The sequence below is a fragment of the Triturus cristatus genome, chromosome 8 (genome assembly GCF_964204655.1).
Source record: "Triturus cristatus chromosome 8, aTriCri1.1, whole genome shotgun sequence".
Classification (NCBI taxonomy): domain Eukaryota; kingdom Metazoa; phylum Chordata; class Amphibia; order Caudata; family Salamandridae; genus Triturus; species Triturus cristatus.
Window position 1 is genome coordinate 1,475,096,589 of NC_140591.1, and position 19,577 is coordinate 1,475,116,165.

The following is a 19,577-nucleotide window of genomic DNA, read 5'->3' on the forward strand; positions in this document are numbered from 1 at the left end:
GTGCAGGTACTGGGGTGCGGAAAAGAAGACTGGATTGCCAGAGGGAATAAATCTCGTACTAAGGAGCATGGGGACCTACAGGTAAGAAGCTCTTCAAGTGCGTGGAAGATAACCAGCGATGTTATCCAAGGCAAGGTGTATCTGTAGGAGATAGATCTCCAGATCTTTTTGGAGGTAAAGACGTAACGCATATTGCGGTTCCTGATTTGGGATTGAGTTTCGAATCCTTGGTGCGTAGTAGAAAGAAGTCCTGTCCTTCTGTCTTCTCCTTCCTTCCTGGTCTCCAGCCTTTTGATGCTGCTGCTGTGGATTTTATGAAGCTAGGGTTTCTAGAAATATGAGAATTATTTTTGAATTTCTGGCAAATTGCCTGCTGTGCTGTGTTGTGCTGTTCCCTATCTCGGATATGGTTCTCTTCTCCCGCACTGCCATTTCATAATCACGTACAGACGAGGAAACACGTCACTGACTCCACTATACTCCCTTCTGGTATAGTTATGGTCTGGCTTGACAGTGCAGTTGTCACCAGACCATTATGTGAGCATCACTACTGAAGGGCTTTGGCTCCACCCACATGTTGGGAGCCAGGAGTACATTTATTGATTGGCAGAAGTTTTGTGCTTCCACAAAAGAGGTGCTTGCCCTCCACAAAGCTAACTGTGATAATTGTGTTTATTTTTCCAGATGCCTTGGCTTGAACTTTCAGTGGCACACAGATCAAATAGTTAATGATATTAAAGTGTGTTACATAAATAGATAATGTATGTTGTTTTTCTCTGGAAACAGAACAGACATGATGAGTTTAGTCATTAACCTACATATATGTTTAGGTTTAGCTTGGCAGTGAAACTGACACCTGACCTTTAAACCTACACCAATATTATTCTACAGTTCTTTGCTTCCACACAAACACGTATCCATTCCTATGCAATTTACTTGTAATGTTTCCCCATTACCTAACAACATTTGTTTAAACCCTGACCTATTGGCATTGCCAATGCTTGTTTTACAGAGTGGGAGGTTTTCATGCTTGAAAGCATCTCAGATTTTGAAAGGTGGCAGCGAGATAAAGGAAGGACACAGAAGGGGCTGCCTACGAGTTCATCAGAAGTTCAAAGTTAATTATCCCTTTGTTGACAGGGCAGAAATAGTACTCCAGTGCTTCCATCAACGTCCTATAGGGTTTGAATATGCATTTTTGTTTAAGGGAGGGTAGACTGCCCCATTAATGGAAGATACGATTATGTAAATGCACTACAAACTGACTTGGTTAGAGTCAGTAATAGCAAGTGTTAACTATACCCAACGCTATGATGCTTTTTGGTCTACACTGGAAACTTGAGAGGCTGATGGTTGTTACTGCTGCACCCACTGACCCTTTGTTATGTTCATTAGACCTAATGGCCAGATGGGAACAACTGACCTGATTACCGAACTGTGGGGGCGCTGATTTTTCCCAATGACAGAAAAGATTTCAAATTAGGCTGATCCAAACCGATCTATTTCATATGAATCTCCAGAAATTCAGACATGGATCTGCCATTCTGGACCCTAATTGGACACCATGATTGGGCACTCCTGATGCGCAGAGATCACGCTCCTATTTTTCCTTGATTTCTGCTGACTGCAAGTCAGCTTTCATGGAGGGGATGGTTGCGGATGGTTTAAAAATGTATTGTCATCCCCTTGTCAAATACACCTTCATAGGATCCGTTCCTCTTGGTCGACTGTCGACCAATGAGGTCAGGATCACATCTCTCTCAAGCGTGTGTAGATATTTCTGTAGCATGAATCTATATAAAGAGGAACGGACCGCTGGGCAAGGGCTGGAGCCATGAGTCATGATTCAGGAATCTTTCATCGAACTAAGCATGATTTTTTGCGACTGGTGCATCCAGTCTTGAGGAGATGGACTGTTCTCTGAAGAGGTGGCTCGTCAGCTCATTGAGTGGTCAAGAATATCAAGAGGTCCATCACACCCGATGGGCCAGGGTTTGGACTGGTACGGGGCATGCAGACAGTGTGGGTGGCAGTGATGCTTCATCCTCTTTTTATTGTTGGCTATGGTGGAAGAGGGAATCTTATTGTATAGCATCTGTCTGCTGAGCTCCTCAGTACGCATTAAGCCACTGTGTTGTGGTATGCAATGGTGCACAGTAAGATCTTGACCGTAGGTGGTTTTAATACTCGTTGAGCCACAGTAGTCTTCAGAAAAAACAAGCTGCTTATATCTCTGCCGAGTCGCTTGTCATCTGCTGGGTGCAAGAGAGATGGCTACTGTTTGCTGTACGTTAGAGTGGTCCAGAAATTAGTGCAAGTTAAAATGTGATTTCAGACCCCTGGGCAGGCCAACATTTCTGTGAGTAGAAGTCAGATCCTATATGGAATGATGTCAGTGCATGCCCTTTCTATGTACAGATGTGAAGGCTCTAGCGCGCTCTCTGAGCAGAGGTCTGTCCCAGCACAGAAGTGATTTCAGGCTCGAGCGCACTCTGAGCAGAGGTCAGTCCCAGTACAGAAGTAATTTACGGCTCTAGCAGTATCTGATCTGAGGTCAGTCCCAGTACAGAAGTGATTTCAGGCTTTTGCACTCTCTGAGCAGATGTCAGTCCCAGTACAGAAGTAATTTAAGGCTCAAGCAGTATCTGAGCTGAGGTCAGTCTCAGTACAGAAGTGACTTCAGGCTCTAGCACTCTCTGAGCAGAGTGCAGTCCCAGTACAGAAGTGATTTCAGGCTCTAGAGCTCTCTGACCAGCGGTCAGTCTCAATACAGAAGTGATTTCAGGATCTAGCACTCTGAACTGAGGTCATTTCCAGGACAGAAGTGATTTCAGGCTCTAGCACTCACTGAGCAGAGGTCAGTCCCAGCACAGAAGTGATTTCAGGCTTCAGCACGCTCTCTGACCAGCGGGAAGTTCCAGGACAGAAATGATTCAAGGCTCTAATGCACACTCTGAGCAGAGGTCAGCCCCAGTACAGAAGTGATTTCAGTCCCTAGCACTCCCTGAACAGAGGTCCGTCCCAGTACAGAAGTGATTCCAGGCTCTAGCGCGCTCTCTGATCAGAGGTCAGTCCCAGCACAGAAGTGATTTCAGGCTCTAGCACACTCTCTGATCAGAGGTCAGTCCCAGCACAGAAGTGATTTGAGGCTCTAGAGCTCTCTGACCAGCGGTCAGTCTCAATACAGAAGTGATTTCAGGCTCTAGCACTCTGAACTGAGGTCATTTCCAGGACAGAAGTGATTTCAGGCTCTAGCACTCACTGAGCAGAGGTCAGTCCCAGCACAGAAGTGATTTCAGGCTTCAGCACGCTCTCTAATCAGAGGGAAGTTCCAGGACAGAAATGATTCAAGGCTCTAATGCACACTCTGAGCAGAGGTCAGTCCCAGTACAGAAGTGATTTCAGACTCTATGGCGCTCTCTGAGCAGAGGTCAGTCCCAGCACAGAAGTGAGTTCAGGCTCTAGCACTCTCTGATCAGAGGTCAGTCCCAGTACAGAAGTGATTTCAGGCTCTAGCACTCTCTGAGCAGAGGTCAGTCCCAGCACAGAAGTAATTTGAGGCTCTAGCGTGCTATCTGAAGAGAGGTCAGTCCAAGTACAGAAGTGATTTCAGGCTCTTGCACTCTCTAAGCAGAGGTCAGTCCCAGTACAGAAGTGATTTCAGGCTCTAGCGCTCTCTGAGCAGCGGTCAGTCCCAGTATGTAGGAAAGTGGCTCTGTATATACTGTTCCCAAATAGGTACAGTGTGTACAGAGTCCACAGTCCCCAGAGTTTTGACAGAGGCTAAAGTTAGATATAACCTTACTCTCTAAAGTGTAGCTTGGTCGAGCAGTAAGGCAGTATCAGAGGACAGTGTAAAGCATTTGTTGTACACACTCAGTCAGCAATTGTTCTCACACACTCAAGAACTGAACTCTAGGCCAATGGATTGTATATAAAAATATATGGTTGTTTTATTTTGGAACCAACAATAGGTATCAAAATATACTTTTTCAGAATGAGATGCTTTAGTTAAATACTTTGCAATAGGCAATTGACTTTTGAATGTAATAGTTACAGTTTGTTGCAATAGGCAACACAATTTCAAACACAATAATACATTGAGCTCAATGGGAATTTCAAGTTAAATGCAATTGATTACTTTTAGGATTACTTTTCTAACTCCAGGACTGGATCCTAGATTCAGTCCTGGGACAGTTCCTCGAAACAGGTGAGTAAATACAATTTAGTTACTGTTGTGATTTTTAAGCAATATTTTGGTATTTTAAAAGTTGACAGAGACTTTTTCTAATGAAATCACCAATGTTATCCTATGGAAGGAAATTCACTTAGCAGGCAAGTGGGGTTATAGTTACTTTTTCTAGCTCAGTTTTGGATCCTGGATCCAGCACTAGTGTACCACCTGTAAGCAGTTGAGCGAATGCGTTTAGGTTATACAAGCGATTTTTAACGAATATTTAGAAGTTTGCAAAATCGACACCTGGAAACTTTTTCAGCAAAAACTAGGCAATGTTATCCTATGGAAGGAAATTCAAGTTTCAGGTAAAGTATGTTCTCGTTACTTTTGTAATCCAGTGCTGGGCTCCAAGGCTCTAACACAGGTAAGTAATTACGTTTTCACAGTTGGTACGATTTTTAAAGAATATTTGTAGTTTGCAAAAATCGACACTTAGAAGAAATTTCACAGAAAAACAGTCAATGGTTTCCTATGGGAGAAAATTGAGTTAGCGGTAAGTATGGTTGTAATTACTTTTCAGGGTCAGTGCTAGGCACCAAGATCCAGCACTGGGAACTCTCCTAATAGCAGGTGAGTATTTTCGATTTCGTTACTCGGTTGATTTTAGGTGAATATTTTAAAGTTTAGAAACTCCACACACAATAATTTTCAAGTGAAACCAGCCAATGTTACTCTGTGAAAAAAAAGTGAGTTATCGGCTTTTGGGTAAGTACTCGACTGGCAGAGTTAAGGTGCTGGGCATAGACTCAGGGGTCTCCCAGGGTCAGGTAAGTACAGTTGTTACACCCTCAGTGGCACTGGGGCAGCCGGATGCAGAGTGAGTTAGGCCCAATGTTATCCTATGGAAGGCAGGGGGCCCTTGGTTGGTGGCTGCTGACTGGCAGGCCACGCGGCTGTGGGAGCTGGGCTCCTGGTCGCTTGCTCAGGGCAAATGGGGAAGTAGGTAGGAGTAGAAGTTGCACTGCCAGGGCCACTCGAGCGGCTGGGTGCAGGGTGCTTTTGAGCCGTCGGGCGCTCAATGGATTGCAATGGAAAAGCTCAAGAACGAACAAAGGCTGCAAGCTCGGGGACGAAGATTCTTCAGGTGCGACCACCACTTCGAGAGGTAAGTTGGGTAGTTGGAGGAGTTGGGCACAGGAGGCCGCAGGACGCCGGGTGCAAGGGTGCCTTTTGATGTCAGGAAATCTTACCGTCTGTTGATCGCAGTTGGGGGGGTCCCTGGTTCTGAGGCTGCAGGCGTCGTCAGGAGCACCGAAGTGGGTCCTTGGGTGCCGGATTCGGGGTCACAGTCGCCGGGGAGATGTCCTCGGGGTCTTTGTCCACTCAAGCACAGGCCAGGCTTGGCGGGTGCAGAGTGTGCAGGGTTCACGGTTCCTGGCTGGTGTCAGGGGTCAGTTACTTGCTTTGAGCAGTGCCACTGCTCGTGGGAGTCCCAGATGCTCAGAGTCACAAGGTAGGCAGGTCCTCCGGGGTTTGTGAGGTTGCTGGCCACGGGAGATGCCATGATTTAGCAGGAGCAGGTTCGAGGGTCGACAGGTCGGTAGGGCTGGGGCCAAAGCAGGTGGTGTCTTCCTCTTATTAGCAGCTGCACGGCAGGTCTTCTTTCTTCTTGATCTTCTTTGCTGTTTCAGAATCTGGAATCTAAGGAAGGAAGGTTCAGCGTGCCCCTAAATACTAAATTTAGGGGCGTTACAGGTAGGTAAAGGGCAGGGACCACTGGGTCCCTGCTCTGGGGTGGGTACACCCCCTATCCTGCCACTCTCCCATGGGAGGGGGTGCAGCGGCCTAGTCCTGTTTGGGCAGAACTCCCCATCTTCAAGATGGCAAGAGCTTGGGGATGTGCTTCACTTCGCCTCCCCCACCTGAGGGGTGGGTTTGGCAGAGGCTGGCACACCTCCTGTCCTTCCTTGGGGTTTCCGGCCAGTCTTTCCGCCAGAGTGGGGGTTTAGAACCGGTAGGGACCAGTTGCTGAGTACAGCAAGTGGCCTGGAGAAGCTCACAAATGCGGCCTGACTTTGAAGCTTCCCCTGCCCATCATGGGGGAGGAGACCTAGCCCCTCGCACAGGATGTGCATTGTTGCAGGCCCAGGAGAGCGGATGGCTCTCTACCCAGGGGTCCAGCAACATGTCTGCTGTGTGGTAGCCTAGGCAACCCCTCAGACCAGACGTGGATTGTAGGTTAGATTCAGGGGGCATCTCTAAGATGCCCTCTGTCGTGCATTGTACATGAAATCCTGCACTGGCATCAGTGCAGGTTTAATGTGCTGAGAAATTGATACCAAACGTCTCAGTCTTCAGTGGAGCCATCATGGTGCTGTGGAGTTTGTGTTTGACGATCTCCCAGCACCATATACTCTTAAATGGCAGCACTGCACTTACAGTGCCCAGGAACGGACCTGGGTACTGTAGGGGCACAGGGCTCATACTCCTGTACCCACACCACTGGCATAGGGCACTCAGCTAGAGGGGTGGCTGATGTATGCCAGGGCAGTGTATGTTGTGGGCATGGCACACACGGATGTGTGCCATGTCAACTCTGTTTTCTCCTATACCCAGACACTCAGCCTGCAAGGGCAGTGTGTTTGTGTGAGGGTACAGGGCCTCTAAGGGTGGCACAATAAGTGCTGCAGCTCTGAGAGGCCTTCCCTGGTCACAAGGCCCAGGGTACCTAGTGTACCATTTACCAGGGGCTGACATGTGGCCAGGGTTTGCCAATTTGGGTTTTAGGTTTTAGCACAGTTTTTAGGGAAGGAACATAGGCCCTGGGCACCTGATTGGCAGGAGCCCAGGGCACACTCAGTCAAAGTACATTCAGCAATTCAGCAAAAAGTGGGGGCATACCATGCAAGAAAGATGGCACTTTCTCACACAGTACAGAAGTGATTTCAGGCTCTAGCACTCTCTGAGCAGAGGTCAGTCCCAGCACAGAAATGATTTCAGGCTTCAGCACGCTCTCTGTGCAGACGTAAGTCCCAGTACAGAAGTGATTTCACACTCTACCTCGCTGTCTGAGCAGAGGTCAGTCCCAGTACAGAAGTGATTCCAGGCTCTAGCACTCTCTGAGCAGAGGTCAGTCCCAGCACAGAAGTGATTTAAGGCTCTAGTGTGCTATCTAAACAGAGGTCAGTCCAAGTACAGAAGTGATTTCAGGCTCTAGCGCGCTCTCTTAGCAGAGGTCAATCTCAGTACAGAAGTGATTTCATGTTCTAGCACTCCCTGAACAGAGGTCACTCCCTTTACAGAACTGATGTGAGGCTCAGCAGAGCACAACCATCCTCCAAGCAGAAGGTAATCCCAGTCAGAATTGGTTTTATGCTCTAGTACTGCATAGTGGTCTTCTGGACAGGAGTTATTCCTTCTGCAGCAGTGATGGGATATTCTAGCAGAGCAGAGCCTTCGTACAAGCAGAAGGCAGTTCCAGTACAGAAGCGATCTTAACACTGGTACTCAGAAAACTTGCTCCGGCAGAAGGCACGTCCGCACTGAAGCGATATGAGACTTATTAAGACCACAGCCTTCCCCAGGGCAGAAGAGAATCACAGGACAGGTGTGATTTGAAGACTGTAGGTGTGCACAGCTTTTATCTGGGCAGAAGTTAGCACCAGTGTAGAAGAGATCTGAGGCTCTACCCTAAGCTTTCACTGGGCGGAAATCGTGTGTTGATGTGATGCTATGTCTGTTGGAGCCTGTCTCAATATTGGCCTTTTGCAATCCTTCCTTCACTTGGGACAGGCTCACAATATTAACCCTGTCATAACCCTAAGCATAATACCTTTGATGCACGTTACTATCCCTCATTTTAGGTATCTTCTCCTGGCCATGGCTAAGCTCCCCACACTTCAGTGCTTAATTTCTGCTAGTAGTTTCCGGTGCTTGGCAAGGCCACTTAATTGTCAATACCGGGACATATAACAGTCTGCCACACGGTGGCACTGTTTGTCTGATTTAGAGATGAGCACAAGAACAGTTGTTTGTTAATTCAAAATACAGTAAAATGACTAATAACTGCCACCCAAGCCATTCTTATAGCTTTGGGGTCCTGGAATAGTCTGAAATGTCACACATGTAGGAGTGTTATGTTTAGTAGTTATGTTGGCACTATTGTTGGCAGCACTGGCAGGGGCAATAGATAGGGTGAGCTGAAGTAGCGTCCTGATGAGTGAATGGCACTTATTGTTTTACAAATTGAGCACCGCCACACTTATTCCACTTAATTTGAGCAAACCTGATTAAAAAAACACACTAAAAGCTGGCCACCATTTTGGCTACACTAGCTCCCGGTCAGTGCGCAGTGCCTTGAAGTTGACATCTTGTCCAGTAGACGCACTAGAATCTTGCTCGTATTACTACACTGTAAATCAGAAGTGGAAGGAAGGGGACCTTTATTTTCTGGTTTGTAAGGGGGCATGAAAATGTTATGGTTGATAATTTGGAAGCCATCACATTATTAGCCACTCACACCCTCATATTCGATTGCTTAATTAGGAGCGCAAAGACCATGTGCGGGTGGATCTGGTAGGTTCCTCCCGTAGGATGCTCTATGCACCATTAGACCCTCAAATCACTGCTGTTCTTTGGATTGCCAGTGTTTTAAACCTTCCTAGACCTGTTTATAAGAAAAAGGCATATACATTCTATAACATGCAGGAGCTTTTCATTTTTAGGCATTATTCTTTGGTAATAACTGTTACTGGTTTTTGACTTTGTTTTATCTTTGTTCATACAATGTTTTAGCTAGTGTCTGGTCAGCTTGGCAACATTCCCTCTAAAAGATCAAATTAGTGGTTCCAGAAGTGTTTCAGCCTTTTATGGCCTGATCAGTGAGCTGTAAGGCACAGTGATATGAGGACCCAGGAATGGGAACTTGTCCTGCCCCCCAAACCTAGAGAGACTTTCCTATTCAGCAAACACGAGATGAAATATCCCACTGTGTCTGGGGATGGCCTCCTTGTTCTTACTCATCAATGGCATACCCTTAACCATGTGGGATGCACAGATTCTTTGGGGGTATGTTCAAGACTGATTTGCATCTGACTGGTCCCTTCAGTACTGACACACATAATTTACACTATTATGGAATGAAATGCTACCTAGTTGCAACTAACTTGGAATAAAACATGATTTACCGTTACCAATCTGTTAATGCAAGCATTGGCACACAACACGCCATAAACTACCTTCGATTTTACGTCAAAGTGCAAATGGATTGTAGCCATCTGCTGTAGACTCCTAGGTGTGGTAGGGGGACACAGGACTTGTTTATTCTTGTATATGCCTTGCCTGATGAAGAGCCTCATTTTGTACACAGCTGAAACGTTGTCTCCTTTTTTTGTTCATAGGTTCTGTCACAGCAATGAAGTTGACACAACCCTGATAACGAGCCTGCACTCAGCTATGGCGAACGTGACCATTTCTGCTGTAACAAAGAACTGCACGTTCAATGAAGATTTCAAGAAGATCCTGCTACCTGTTGTCTACTCTGTTGTTTTCATTGTTGGCCTCTCCTTGAACTTGACTGTTATACTCCAGATCTGGCTAGCTCGGAAAGTGCTGACCCGCACCACGATATACATGCTGAACCTCGCCACGGCGGATCTACTCTATGTCTGCTCCCTTCCCCTGCTCATCTACAACTACTCCAACCACGACTATTGGCCCTTCGGGGACTTCACCTGCAAGTTTGTCCGTTTCCAGTTCTACAGTAACTTGCATGGGAGCATCATGTTCCTTACCTGCATGAGCTTCCAGCGTTACCTGGGCATCTGTCACCCTTTGTCATCGTGGCACAAGAAGAGGGGCAAGAGGTTCACGTGGATTGTATGTGCGGTGGTGTGGTTCATTGTGGTAGCCCAGTGTTTACCCACTTTTGTCTTTGCCTCAACTGGGACCCAGAGGAACAGGACAGTATGCTATGACTTGAGTCCACCTGACCTCTCTGCTAGGTACTTCCCCTATGGAATCACATTGACTATTACGGGGTTCCTGATCCCGTTCATCGTCATTCTGGTGTGCTACTGCAGCATGACCAAGATTCTGTGCCAGAAGGATGAAATGATTGGGCCGGCTGTACGCAAGAAGAAGGACAAGGCCATTCGCATGATCATCATTGTGGTGATCGTTTTCGCCATCAGCTTCTTCCCGTTCCACCTCACCAAGACGATCTATCTGATCATTCGCTCCCGGGAGGGTGTGCCGTGCTTGGTCCTGCAGACATTTGCCATTGTCTACAAGTGCACCAGGCCCTTTGCTAGCATGAACAGTGTCTTGGATCCGATACTTTTTTATTTCACGCAGCAGAAGTTCAGGCAGAGTACCAAGAACATCCTGGAGCGCGTGAGCACCAAATTTCAACGCGAACACTGTGTCCAAAAAGTAGTGAAGGGAAGAGCGGATGTGACATGAGGGCCTCTCTCTGACATTGTACTACCAGCCCAGCTGGAAGAGCTGGATTGACAGTGGAGCCATTAAAATGGCACTTGTGAGTTATGTAGGCTCATCGTTATGGCTCAAGCACGACTCAAGCCGTGACTCAATGATTTCACTCTTCTGCACCTACCGCAAGGAAATTAACACAACTGAAGGATGCCGCTACAAGACCTTCTACGGCTGTTGGAAACCCTTCCAGAATGCCATGGTTTTGCGATGGCTCAAACTTTCTAAATCTGAAGGACTATGAATGTGAATATATCCGTTGTCTCCTGGGGTCTCTGGACACCTTGCACGGCAGCGTGATGTTATGTGTTGGTGTGTTATCATCCTCATAAGTGGGCATGCAGGTCATACTTCTTAAGGGACAGACGTGTGGCCGTACTGACATTATTTTGTATCTGAGGAGATGTTTTACTGTGATGACCACTGTGGTTCACCAATTCCTTTGTAGAGTCTCAGCTAATAACCAGGATCCTCTTTTTGTAGACCATTTCAAGAGAACAAAGTGAAGGGCATGCTCAGGAGCTTGATGCACTCAACAATTGAGGGGAAATCACTTGAGCCTAAAATTCATACTGTGAATAGAAAGTAGCAAAAGACACACAAGTCCTTTGTGGACTCTGGCTAAGTTTATTAAGGGTTGCACATTTACCATCACCCATCAGTCTAGCAGACCACTTTCCGGTGCCGTCATTCACTAACGACACTTTATATATAGATGTGCAGATCGCTTAGCCAACAAAGCGACCTCGTGGCTATAATCTGCTGTGCCAATGATGTGTGATTGATTCTGCAGTAAAGTCTTGTTTGGTCTGTTTTCCTGTGTTTTCAGTTACAATATTTGATCTTTCCCAATGAAGAATGCCATCTGCTACAGGAAAGTATGAGCTGGTATCAACCATCACAGTATTAACAAGCAATGTGAAGGAGATCCCTTTGGAAGTGTGTTCACAACTGTATTACAAAACAGAACAGACACATTCGTGTTGGAATTTACCTACTGTTGTAGGTCTGTACCGGAGGGCCGACTGTTATAACCCGGCCCTATCATCGTCAAACCAGCTAGACCAAAACTGAGAATCTGGTCATAAACTCAACACATGCATTATGGCTTATGCATTCAGTATAACCACACCCTTCGGACAAATGTGGTCACTCCTACATAACTCTGTGTTCATTGAGTATGAGTTGTACACGTTGCCGGTTTCATCAGTGGTGTAACAGTATACGCTATTGTACCTTCCGGTGTACTCAGGTGGTCTTCATGATAGATTAATAACCTGTAGGGTTTGTGATTGTCCATGTACATCATGTTTAATCAGGTAACAAATTGAGTTGCACCTGCACTTCTGTTCATTTCTGTTGCCTTTTCTGATATTGTGTGAGCTTGATTGACTAACACATGTTCTCTGTTATAGTGTGGCATTGGTGTATTACTTGTATTATCAGATTATAGTGCTCATATTCCACTGAGCTGGCCAGCACCTAGCTAACCATGTACACATCTAAGCAAAACTGAGAGCTAGATTATGTCTTCTGCTCAAGAAACTCAATACCTGCCCCAATCAAGTGTGCATCACCTGTGGGTCCGCAACACCAAGGTAACATTGTGGCAGTAGAGCTGTGGCGCCCTTGAATGTGTCGGTCAATATGAAGGTTGTGAAAGCAGACATAGATGAGTTTTAGAACTCGATTTATACACATTTTACACGGTAGAGCCCCCCTCCCGCTTACATTAAAGAATTCCCCTGCATAAGAAATTAATCAAACTTTAATTCGTATTAAATTTTTGGGAATATATTGAGAATTCACGGTCTTGCAGGACCCACGTGGTTCTTGATGATAAACCGGGCTTAAGGATGATTACATTTCTGTAAAAGTATTCCAAAGCATTATTCAGGCATGGGTTGTCCATAGCAGCCCCATGATTGTTGGATTCATGCCAGATTTTAAGGATAGTCTGTAGGATAAATTAATTTAGCCATTGGTTGTCCTTAAAATATGCCTTAGGTGAGGTCATCGAAGACGCACCAACAAATATATACACTTACTGCATGAAAACTAGCGTATATGGGAGAGATCAGGAGATGGTAACAACTGTTTGCCTATTTACTAGTATAAGATGCTGATGGAGGACCAGGCTGTAGCCCTCCATAGGTCCCATTGATTGTGCAGTAAATAAAATAAATGAATAATACCAACATAGGCAGTCGCTGTGGGAGAAAGTGCAATCACCGATGGGGTGGAATTCGACTTAAAGCCCCTGAGTCTGAGATCCTGACATTGAGGTCTAGGCAGTCAGCACCTGTTTTTGAGCCATTGTGATGCATTTTCCACCACTCATAATACACCTAATGCAGGAGGGAGATAGAAATCTAACTGGAGTGTTGGTTGAGAATGAACAATATTCCTCTGTCTGACCTGTGGGCAGTGATGTAGCCAAAGTATCTCCATATTGCCTTCTTGAACAAGTTTGTGAATACAATGTAAACATAAGACCACACCAGTCTAAAGTTGAGCTCCCTTAGCCACCTTTTGGCCATAAGACTTTTTAAAAAATGGGTGTCGTCTACAGCCATTGTTCCGTGTGACATGAGAAGTTCCCCTCTTTTACGCCCACAAATATTCAAATTAATGGCTCTCATTTCATTTGAAGACCCACTGGCATCTCCCTATTGCCCGGCAACTGTGGAGCATCTGGTAGAGTGTATCTAACAGGGGATGAGAGGGAGAACACTGGTTGGTTGGGAACCCTCCACCACACTGATGATATACAGTGATGCCAATCCCTGATTGGGAGGATTTGGATCCCAAACAATTAGCCAGCAAACATCTCGGAGCACCCTAGAACACTGGTCGTCATCTTCTGGTCCTCAAAAATGCATGTCCTGTTGAGTCAATGTCTTGAGAATCATCAATTTCCAGGCTTTGCACAAGCGCCCTGCACCGACTACAGTACCCCCGATAACACCGGGGTAAAGCACTTGGAAGTCAGTCTTGCTTCTCTTCCCCTGCTCATATGATCACCTCCCTTAATACAGCATCCAATAAGGTCCGGGTCTCTATTCATTAAGCCTTATAAAAAAGCATAATAAAATCCTTCCTCTGGTGAAACGTTGGCTTCGAGCATTAACTTCAAGAAAACAAATGGAAGCCACACTTCCCCGTGTCTCACAGACCTGCACATAAAATCGACAACACCACTCACAAGGTTTAAAGCACCATACAAAATAAAATGTAGTGCTCGCCCTACCTGTAGGGAAGAAGGAACGTGACTTGTTTAAGTCCACCCCAAAGAAGGGCTTGTCTCTCCAGGAGGCTGTGTCTTCTGTGGATGTCTCTTTCCAATTGTTTCTAACTCGTCCACAGACTCCACAGCCTCCTGGTGAAACCCTCCTGCTCAATGCAGAGGGGCTGTTCGGAAAGTTTCAGAAGGGCTTCCCCTGAACCAAGTCATTAACACTGCGGATTTCAGAGCCATGTCCTCCCCCTCTCCTTGTTAGCCCATTAACATCGGTTTTCAAATGTGAGTCCTTGGTGGACCAGCAGAGTTCCAATATCTCATGTCCTCCACTCAGCCAAGAGTGGCAGATCTCCTGAGCATCCCCCGAGGTCCTCTCATATCTGTCTGCAGACTGGTAAAACCTTACCAGGGTGCCCAGTGTCCCCCTTCCAGACAGGGTTCAGTCCAGGCCTTGCTTCCTTAAGACCAGCTGCTGCCTTAGAAAGACTATTCCTGCATCTCCATATTCTGGGACTCTATCCTAGGGAGTGGCATCTCTCCCAAACAAACACCTCAACTGATTGACCTGCAGTTGCAGCCATCTTTTTTTGGTTTGCTTGATGTACTTTACCAACCTTTTTGAACTTTCTCTTGCAACCAATGGCAGCTTCATGATGCGCATTTCCATCTTCACCCAATGTTGGTGCCATAAATATTGTATTTATTGGACACAGATCATCCAGACTGGCCAGCACTAGAAGCTTCAAAAAGTACCTGGCAGTAGTCACTGCATGACTCCCACCCATGCACCAACCCTTCAAAGTGCCCTAATGCAACCAATGCATCCTACTCATTCGGATAATACATCCATTTCTGTCTATTTAACGGTGACAGCAGTGGACATGATACTCCTGATATGGCTAGGTAATATGTTTCCCTCTGGCCTCTGTTCCACCTTGCCTGGCTTGTCCTATCACCCGACTGGAGAAGTTCCATGACTTGTGCTGAAATTGACAGGAAAGCCCTCTGGTCTGCTGGCCAGGAAATCTACCCAAAGTGCCCCCACCCACTCAGATTAGGTGGTGTGGGGGGCTGGTGGCACTCAATTGTAGTTCAAGGAACCATGCCTTTTAAAGAAACTTCTGGAAAAATGCCCCACTCCACCCCAAGGGTGTGGGCGTGGATTGTGTGTATGTGTGTCACGCACACATACTAAGGGAGCCAGTTCAGTACTCCTATTGTTGTAACTTGTTTACTTTGGTGTTAAGAACAACTTACCCTAGTATGCAAGGGGCATAGGGTTAGAACTAGAAATGCACACTTCATTGAAGTCAATGGCTGGTTCCTGTGTGTTCTGTTACACACGAGGTATGTCACGTGGAAACTGTGCAGGGTGAAGAATGTCCTATCAAACACACAGGGCGCGGATGCACAAACTGTGGGGCCCCTTCAGGATGTCTTTGTTCATCCCTAGGTAAGTGGCAACCTGCATGCTGCTGCACTTTGGGCTCTTCTCCTCCGGCCCCATAGAGCGCTGCTGGTCGGGGGGACTTCACATCTGCTTCCCAGCTACCCAGCTCCTGCCTGCCACAGTACCTGAGAACCCCCTCCCCCCTCTGTGCTGTGGGACACCCACCAATGAGGAGACCTTGCATAATCAATCAATCAATCAATAGATTAGTAGAGCACTGCTAGTCACCCGTGCGGGTGTCCAAGTGCTGATATGTGCATAAGGGGGCCGCACCAGAACAGATATGTAAGAAATGTAAAACATTGTTTTATGTATCCCTAAAGCCACGTGTCTGACCTTTCTAAATGCTGTAAACAACAGATGTTACTGTTAACAAATGTATGGTACCGAGTTTGTCTGCATCTGAAAGATGGAAGGCGGACCCTGCCTTGAAGAGATTCGAACTCATGCAGAAAACCGCATTTGTCAGTGGCGAACAATCAACTCACTGAGACATACTTTTTTATCCACGGCAGAAACAGGCCTAAGACTCCTGATAAGCCCTACAGTTGTGTCCCACTATAAGGCTGCTACCATTCACAGTGCCGTAATGCAAAACAATGAGGCCCCCTGCAGAATTTGATGGGGGGGCCCTAAGTTTCCCATAGCCCAGAGACCTAAATTGGTGTTTGTACTGGAGGGGGACACCCTTGACGAGTTGGAGGACCCCCTGTGCTGCAGGGGCTGCAGAGGCCTGCATAAAACCTATGACCATTTGGCCTAAAAAAAACCTGCACTGCCATCGGTGCCTAATTTGAGCCAGTGGTTTCCGGTGCTCAGCACCAGCACTTTATTCTCAACACTGGCACTTATGACAAGATGCCACATGGCGGCACTGTTTGACTAATTTAGAGATGAACACTTCTACAGCTGTTTAATTATCAAATATGCATTCAAATGACTTAATTCCTGCCTCTCAAGTCATTCGTACAGCTTTGAGGGCCTGTAACAGTCTGATTTGTCACACTTGTAGAGTGTGATGGTTAGTACTTCTGTTGGTACTGTCAGTGACAGCACTGGCAGAGCAAAGGTTGGTGCAGGCTGCAATGCCCCCTTGGAGAGGGCCCTGGCACTTTATTTTTTATTTTTACAGATGATCCTCTGACTACCATAAGTTTCCTGAAGACTCTTCTGTATTTTGCTGCAGTTTGTTGAGGGCTGCCCTTCAGCACCTGCCCACCACTCCTTCTGTAACATCTTTTGGAAAGTGTTCTTATCTGACACTTATGCAGCAAACAAGAAGGATTGCCTTCTCAGGAGGTATGAAAGAGCACTGTCACACTTCCAGTAATCCCTGTCCAGTCACGGTTCTTGTCATATGCAGGACTTGTCAGTGTTTGCGACCGTGTCCCCATTGATTCACTAAGGGTAAGTCTAAGGCCAGTGAAAGGAAACATGAGCAGAGATAAAATCCCACTACCAGACCATGTACAGGACAAAAGGTGGTTGTTTGTAGGAATAGTCTATACAGAAATATTGTCTGACATAAATATTGTGTCCTAAACAATATTTACCTAACAAATATGCACCAATATTGTTGCAGATCAATATTTTGAAGTCAATATTTTGGTACCACACCCTTGCAGATCTCCTGACAACTATTAATGTGACAGGAGCCAAAGTTTTGCTCAGAAACCCATAGCTAGCACTACTGAATGTCTGCGTGTTGAATACGAAAGCTGCGTAGCCTTGGATCCATCTAATGCCTTTTTAATTCACCATCAGACACTCCCTACCCTGGCTTTTTCCCTATGTCACAGTTTTTCTTTCTTTCTGTCCCTCTTGTGTGTTTTTCCCTCTCTTGCTCTAGGTCAAAGTCTAATGAGGAAAAATAGGTGCTGGTCCCCAAAATTGAGGACTGGTGGGCCCCAGCTGCAACCACTGGCTCACATCTCTTAATCCTGTGCACTTATTGTGTGACATTTCCAGATACCAGGAATTGCACTGACGTTTCTACAAACATTTGGGCAAAGTGACCAGTATTATATGTCATTTTTGCGCCACCACCAATGCAGTCTGTTAACTGGAAATGTTGCTGAAAAACTTAATCCATCCCCCCAATGATTGAGCTTGTTTGTTAACAGTAAGATAGGAATAATATAGTAACATGAAAATAAAGCGTATTTGTCTTGCTGTTTTATTCTGAGTAAGTTCAAGAGCCCAAGATGTAACAAACAATGACTAATGCGAACTGACCTAACATCACTCTCTGTGCATTATTTTTTTTCTTCTGTACGTGAGCTTAACCAGACAGCTTAAGGTGCTTATAAGCCAGCCCTAAAAATTTGACTATAATGAGCATCAAATGGCTGACTTCCTTCAAAGTGTCAATCAATTGTGATTCTCTGAGCTTCTTTGGAAAGTGTTGTGCAGCTAATGAGGTGATGCACAGTGCCTGGTTTTTTAGAGTGACTTCTACAGAGGACACTTCTCATTCAGGAGAGTTAACATGACTCTCGTGCAGTATTCACTGTGCTTGTACTGGACACACTTTGTGCTTGATGTTGTTAATGTTGTTTACTCGCTTAACTAATGTTGCCTTGTAGATATATTTGTTTTAGAAAGATGATAATATATTGTTGTACAGTCATTTTACATCTCCGTTAAATAAATATGAAGGTTCATGCATTATGGCTGAGTTTGCTTTCCTGAGGGGCTGGGGGTGCCAGGACCAATGATATTGCTTCTCATAGGTAGGACCCAACACATGACAAGAAACTGTGCTCTACCAAGCTCCATTAATAGTCTCTGGATTGGACCCTCTGCCATGTACAGATTTCTTTCAATTATAGACTCTGGCTAGGGCACTCTTCCAGCTATAGTTTACTCCATTGCCAGACTCTGGTTGGATCCTACGTGCATCGAGATACTATTGATTGTAAATGGGTATAGGTCTTTACCAATGCCAGACTCCAGTTTTGACTAATTGATGCCTGCAAATGGCAGACTCTGGATTGGACGCTTTTCCCTTAGGTGATTTCTTCCAGACTCTGGGTTCGATGATATATGTGTCTAGATCCCTACCCATGCCATGCTCGGGACGGAACACTTCCACCTATAGACTTCTCTTGGTGACAGACTCTGGGTTTATTTGCACACATTTATCCCTAGCAATGCCAGACTCTAGGTTTGACCATCTGCCATCAATCGATGCCTACAAATGCCAGCCTATGAGTTGCATCTGACACCCTACTAAAGCCAGATTCTTGTTCGAACTCTTCATCTATAGATGAATTCCAATGACAGTCTATAGACGGAACACTTTTCCAGCTATCAACTTCTACCAGTGCCAGAATGTGGGCTGGATTCTACACTTATCCAGATGCTTACCAATGACAGACCAGAGGTTTGACACTCTCATGTTGACACATGCCTGCCAGTGCTAGACTCTGGGTTGGACTGTGCATGCTATGTAGATTTTAACCAACACCAGAATCTGGCTTATATCGTACACTGAGTAAGGATCCTACCGATTCCAGACTCTGGATTCAAATCTCTATCTTTTCCTGACTTTGGGCATGATAGTTCCATAGGATATAATGGAATTGTAATACGGGAGATGGGATATCCGTTGCGTTTGTGACGAAGTAACCCTGTCCACCAAGTTCATAATCAGGCTCTATGTTTTGGACTCTCCATTATACCGTTCAGTCCTGGCTCGGAGGATCCTACCGATTCCAGACTCTGGGTTCAAATCTCTATCTCTTCCTGACTTTGGGCATGATTAAGATCTTGGCAGATGGGATGTCCCATCTGCCGTATTACAAATGCCCTAGGATATAATGGAATAGTAATACGACGGACGGGATATTCGTCATGTTTGTGATGGAGTAACCCTGTCCGCTAAGATCGTAATCAGGCCCTATGTATTAGATTCTCCATTATACACTTTACTCCTGGCTTGGAGGATCTTGTGCTCTAGATATGCCTGGAAAGACTGTATTTCAGGTTCCAAAAATCAGAATAAGAACCCATCTTTCAAGGTTTAATGATCAGCAGGTCTGCCGCTGTGCCACAGCTTACTTTTAATAAGACAGACATTGAAAACAGCGGGGCTTCAGGAGTATCAGAAGTCACTTCCATGTCATCAGCTGTCAAAATGTTATCGAGCCAGGTCCAACAGTTTTTATATTGTTTTCCCCATCAGCACAAGAGGTAAAAATATTAAAACTGCATCC

General features: G+C 45.8%; 1 protein-coding gene across 1 annotated transcript in view; it reads left to right on the forward strand.

Annotated features, from left to right (window-relative positions):
- The window catches only part of P2RY6 (pyrimidinergic receptor P2Y6), a 273,825-nt gene extending 255,802 nt beyond the window's left edge, over positions 1 to 18,023 (forward strand). Inside the window, exon 6 of the mRNA XM_085623309.1 lies at positions 9,577 to 18,023. Coding sequence (XP_085479435.1) covers positions 9,632 to 10,639 — 1,008 coding nt within the window. The 5' untranslated portion in view covers positions 9,577 to 9,631 and the 3' untranslated portion in view covers positions 10,640 to 18,023. The remainder of the gene's footprint in view (positions 1 to 9,576) is intronic.
- The last annotated feature ends 1,554 nt before the right edge of the window (positions 18,024 to 19,577 follow it).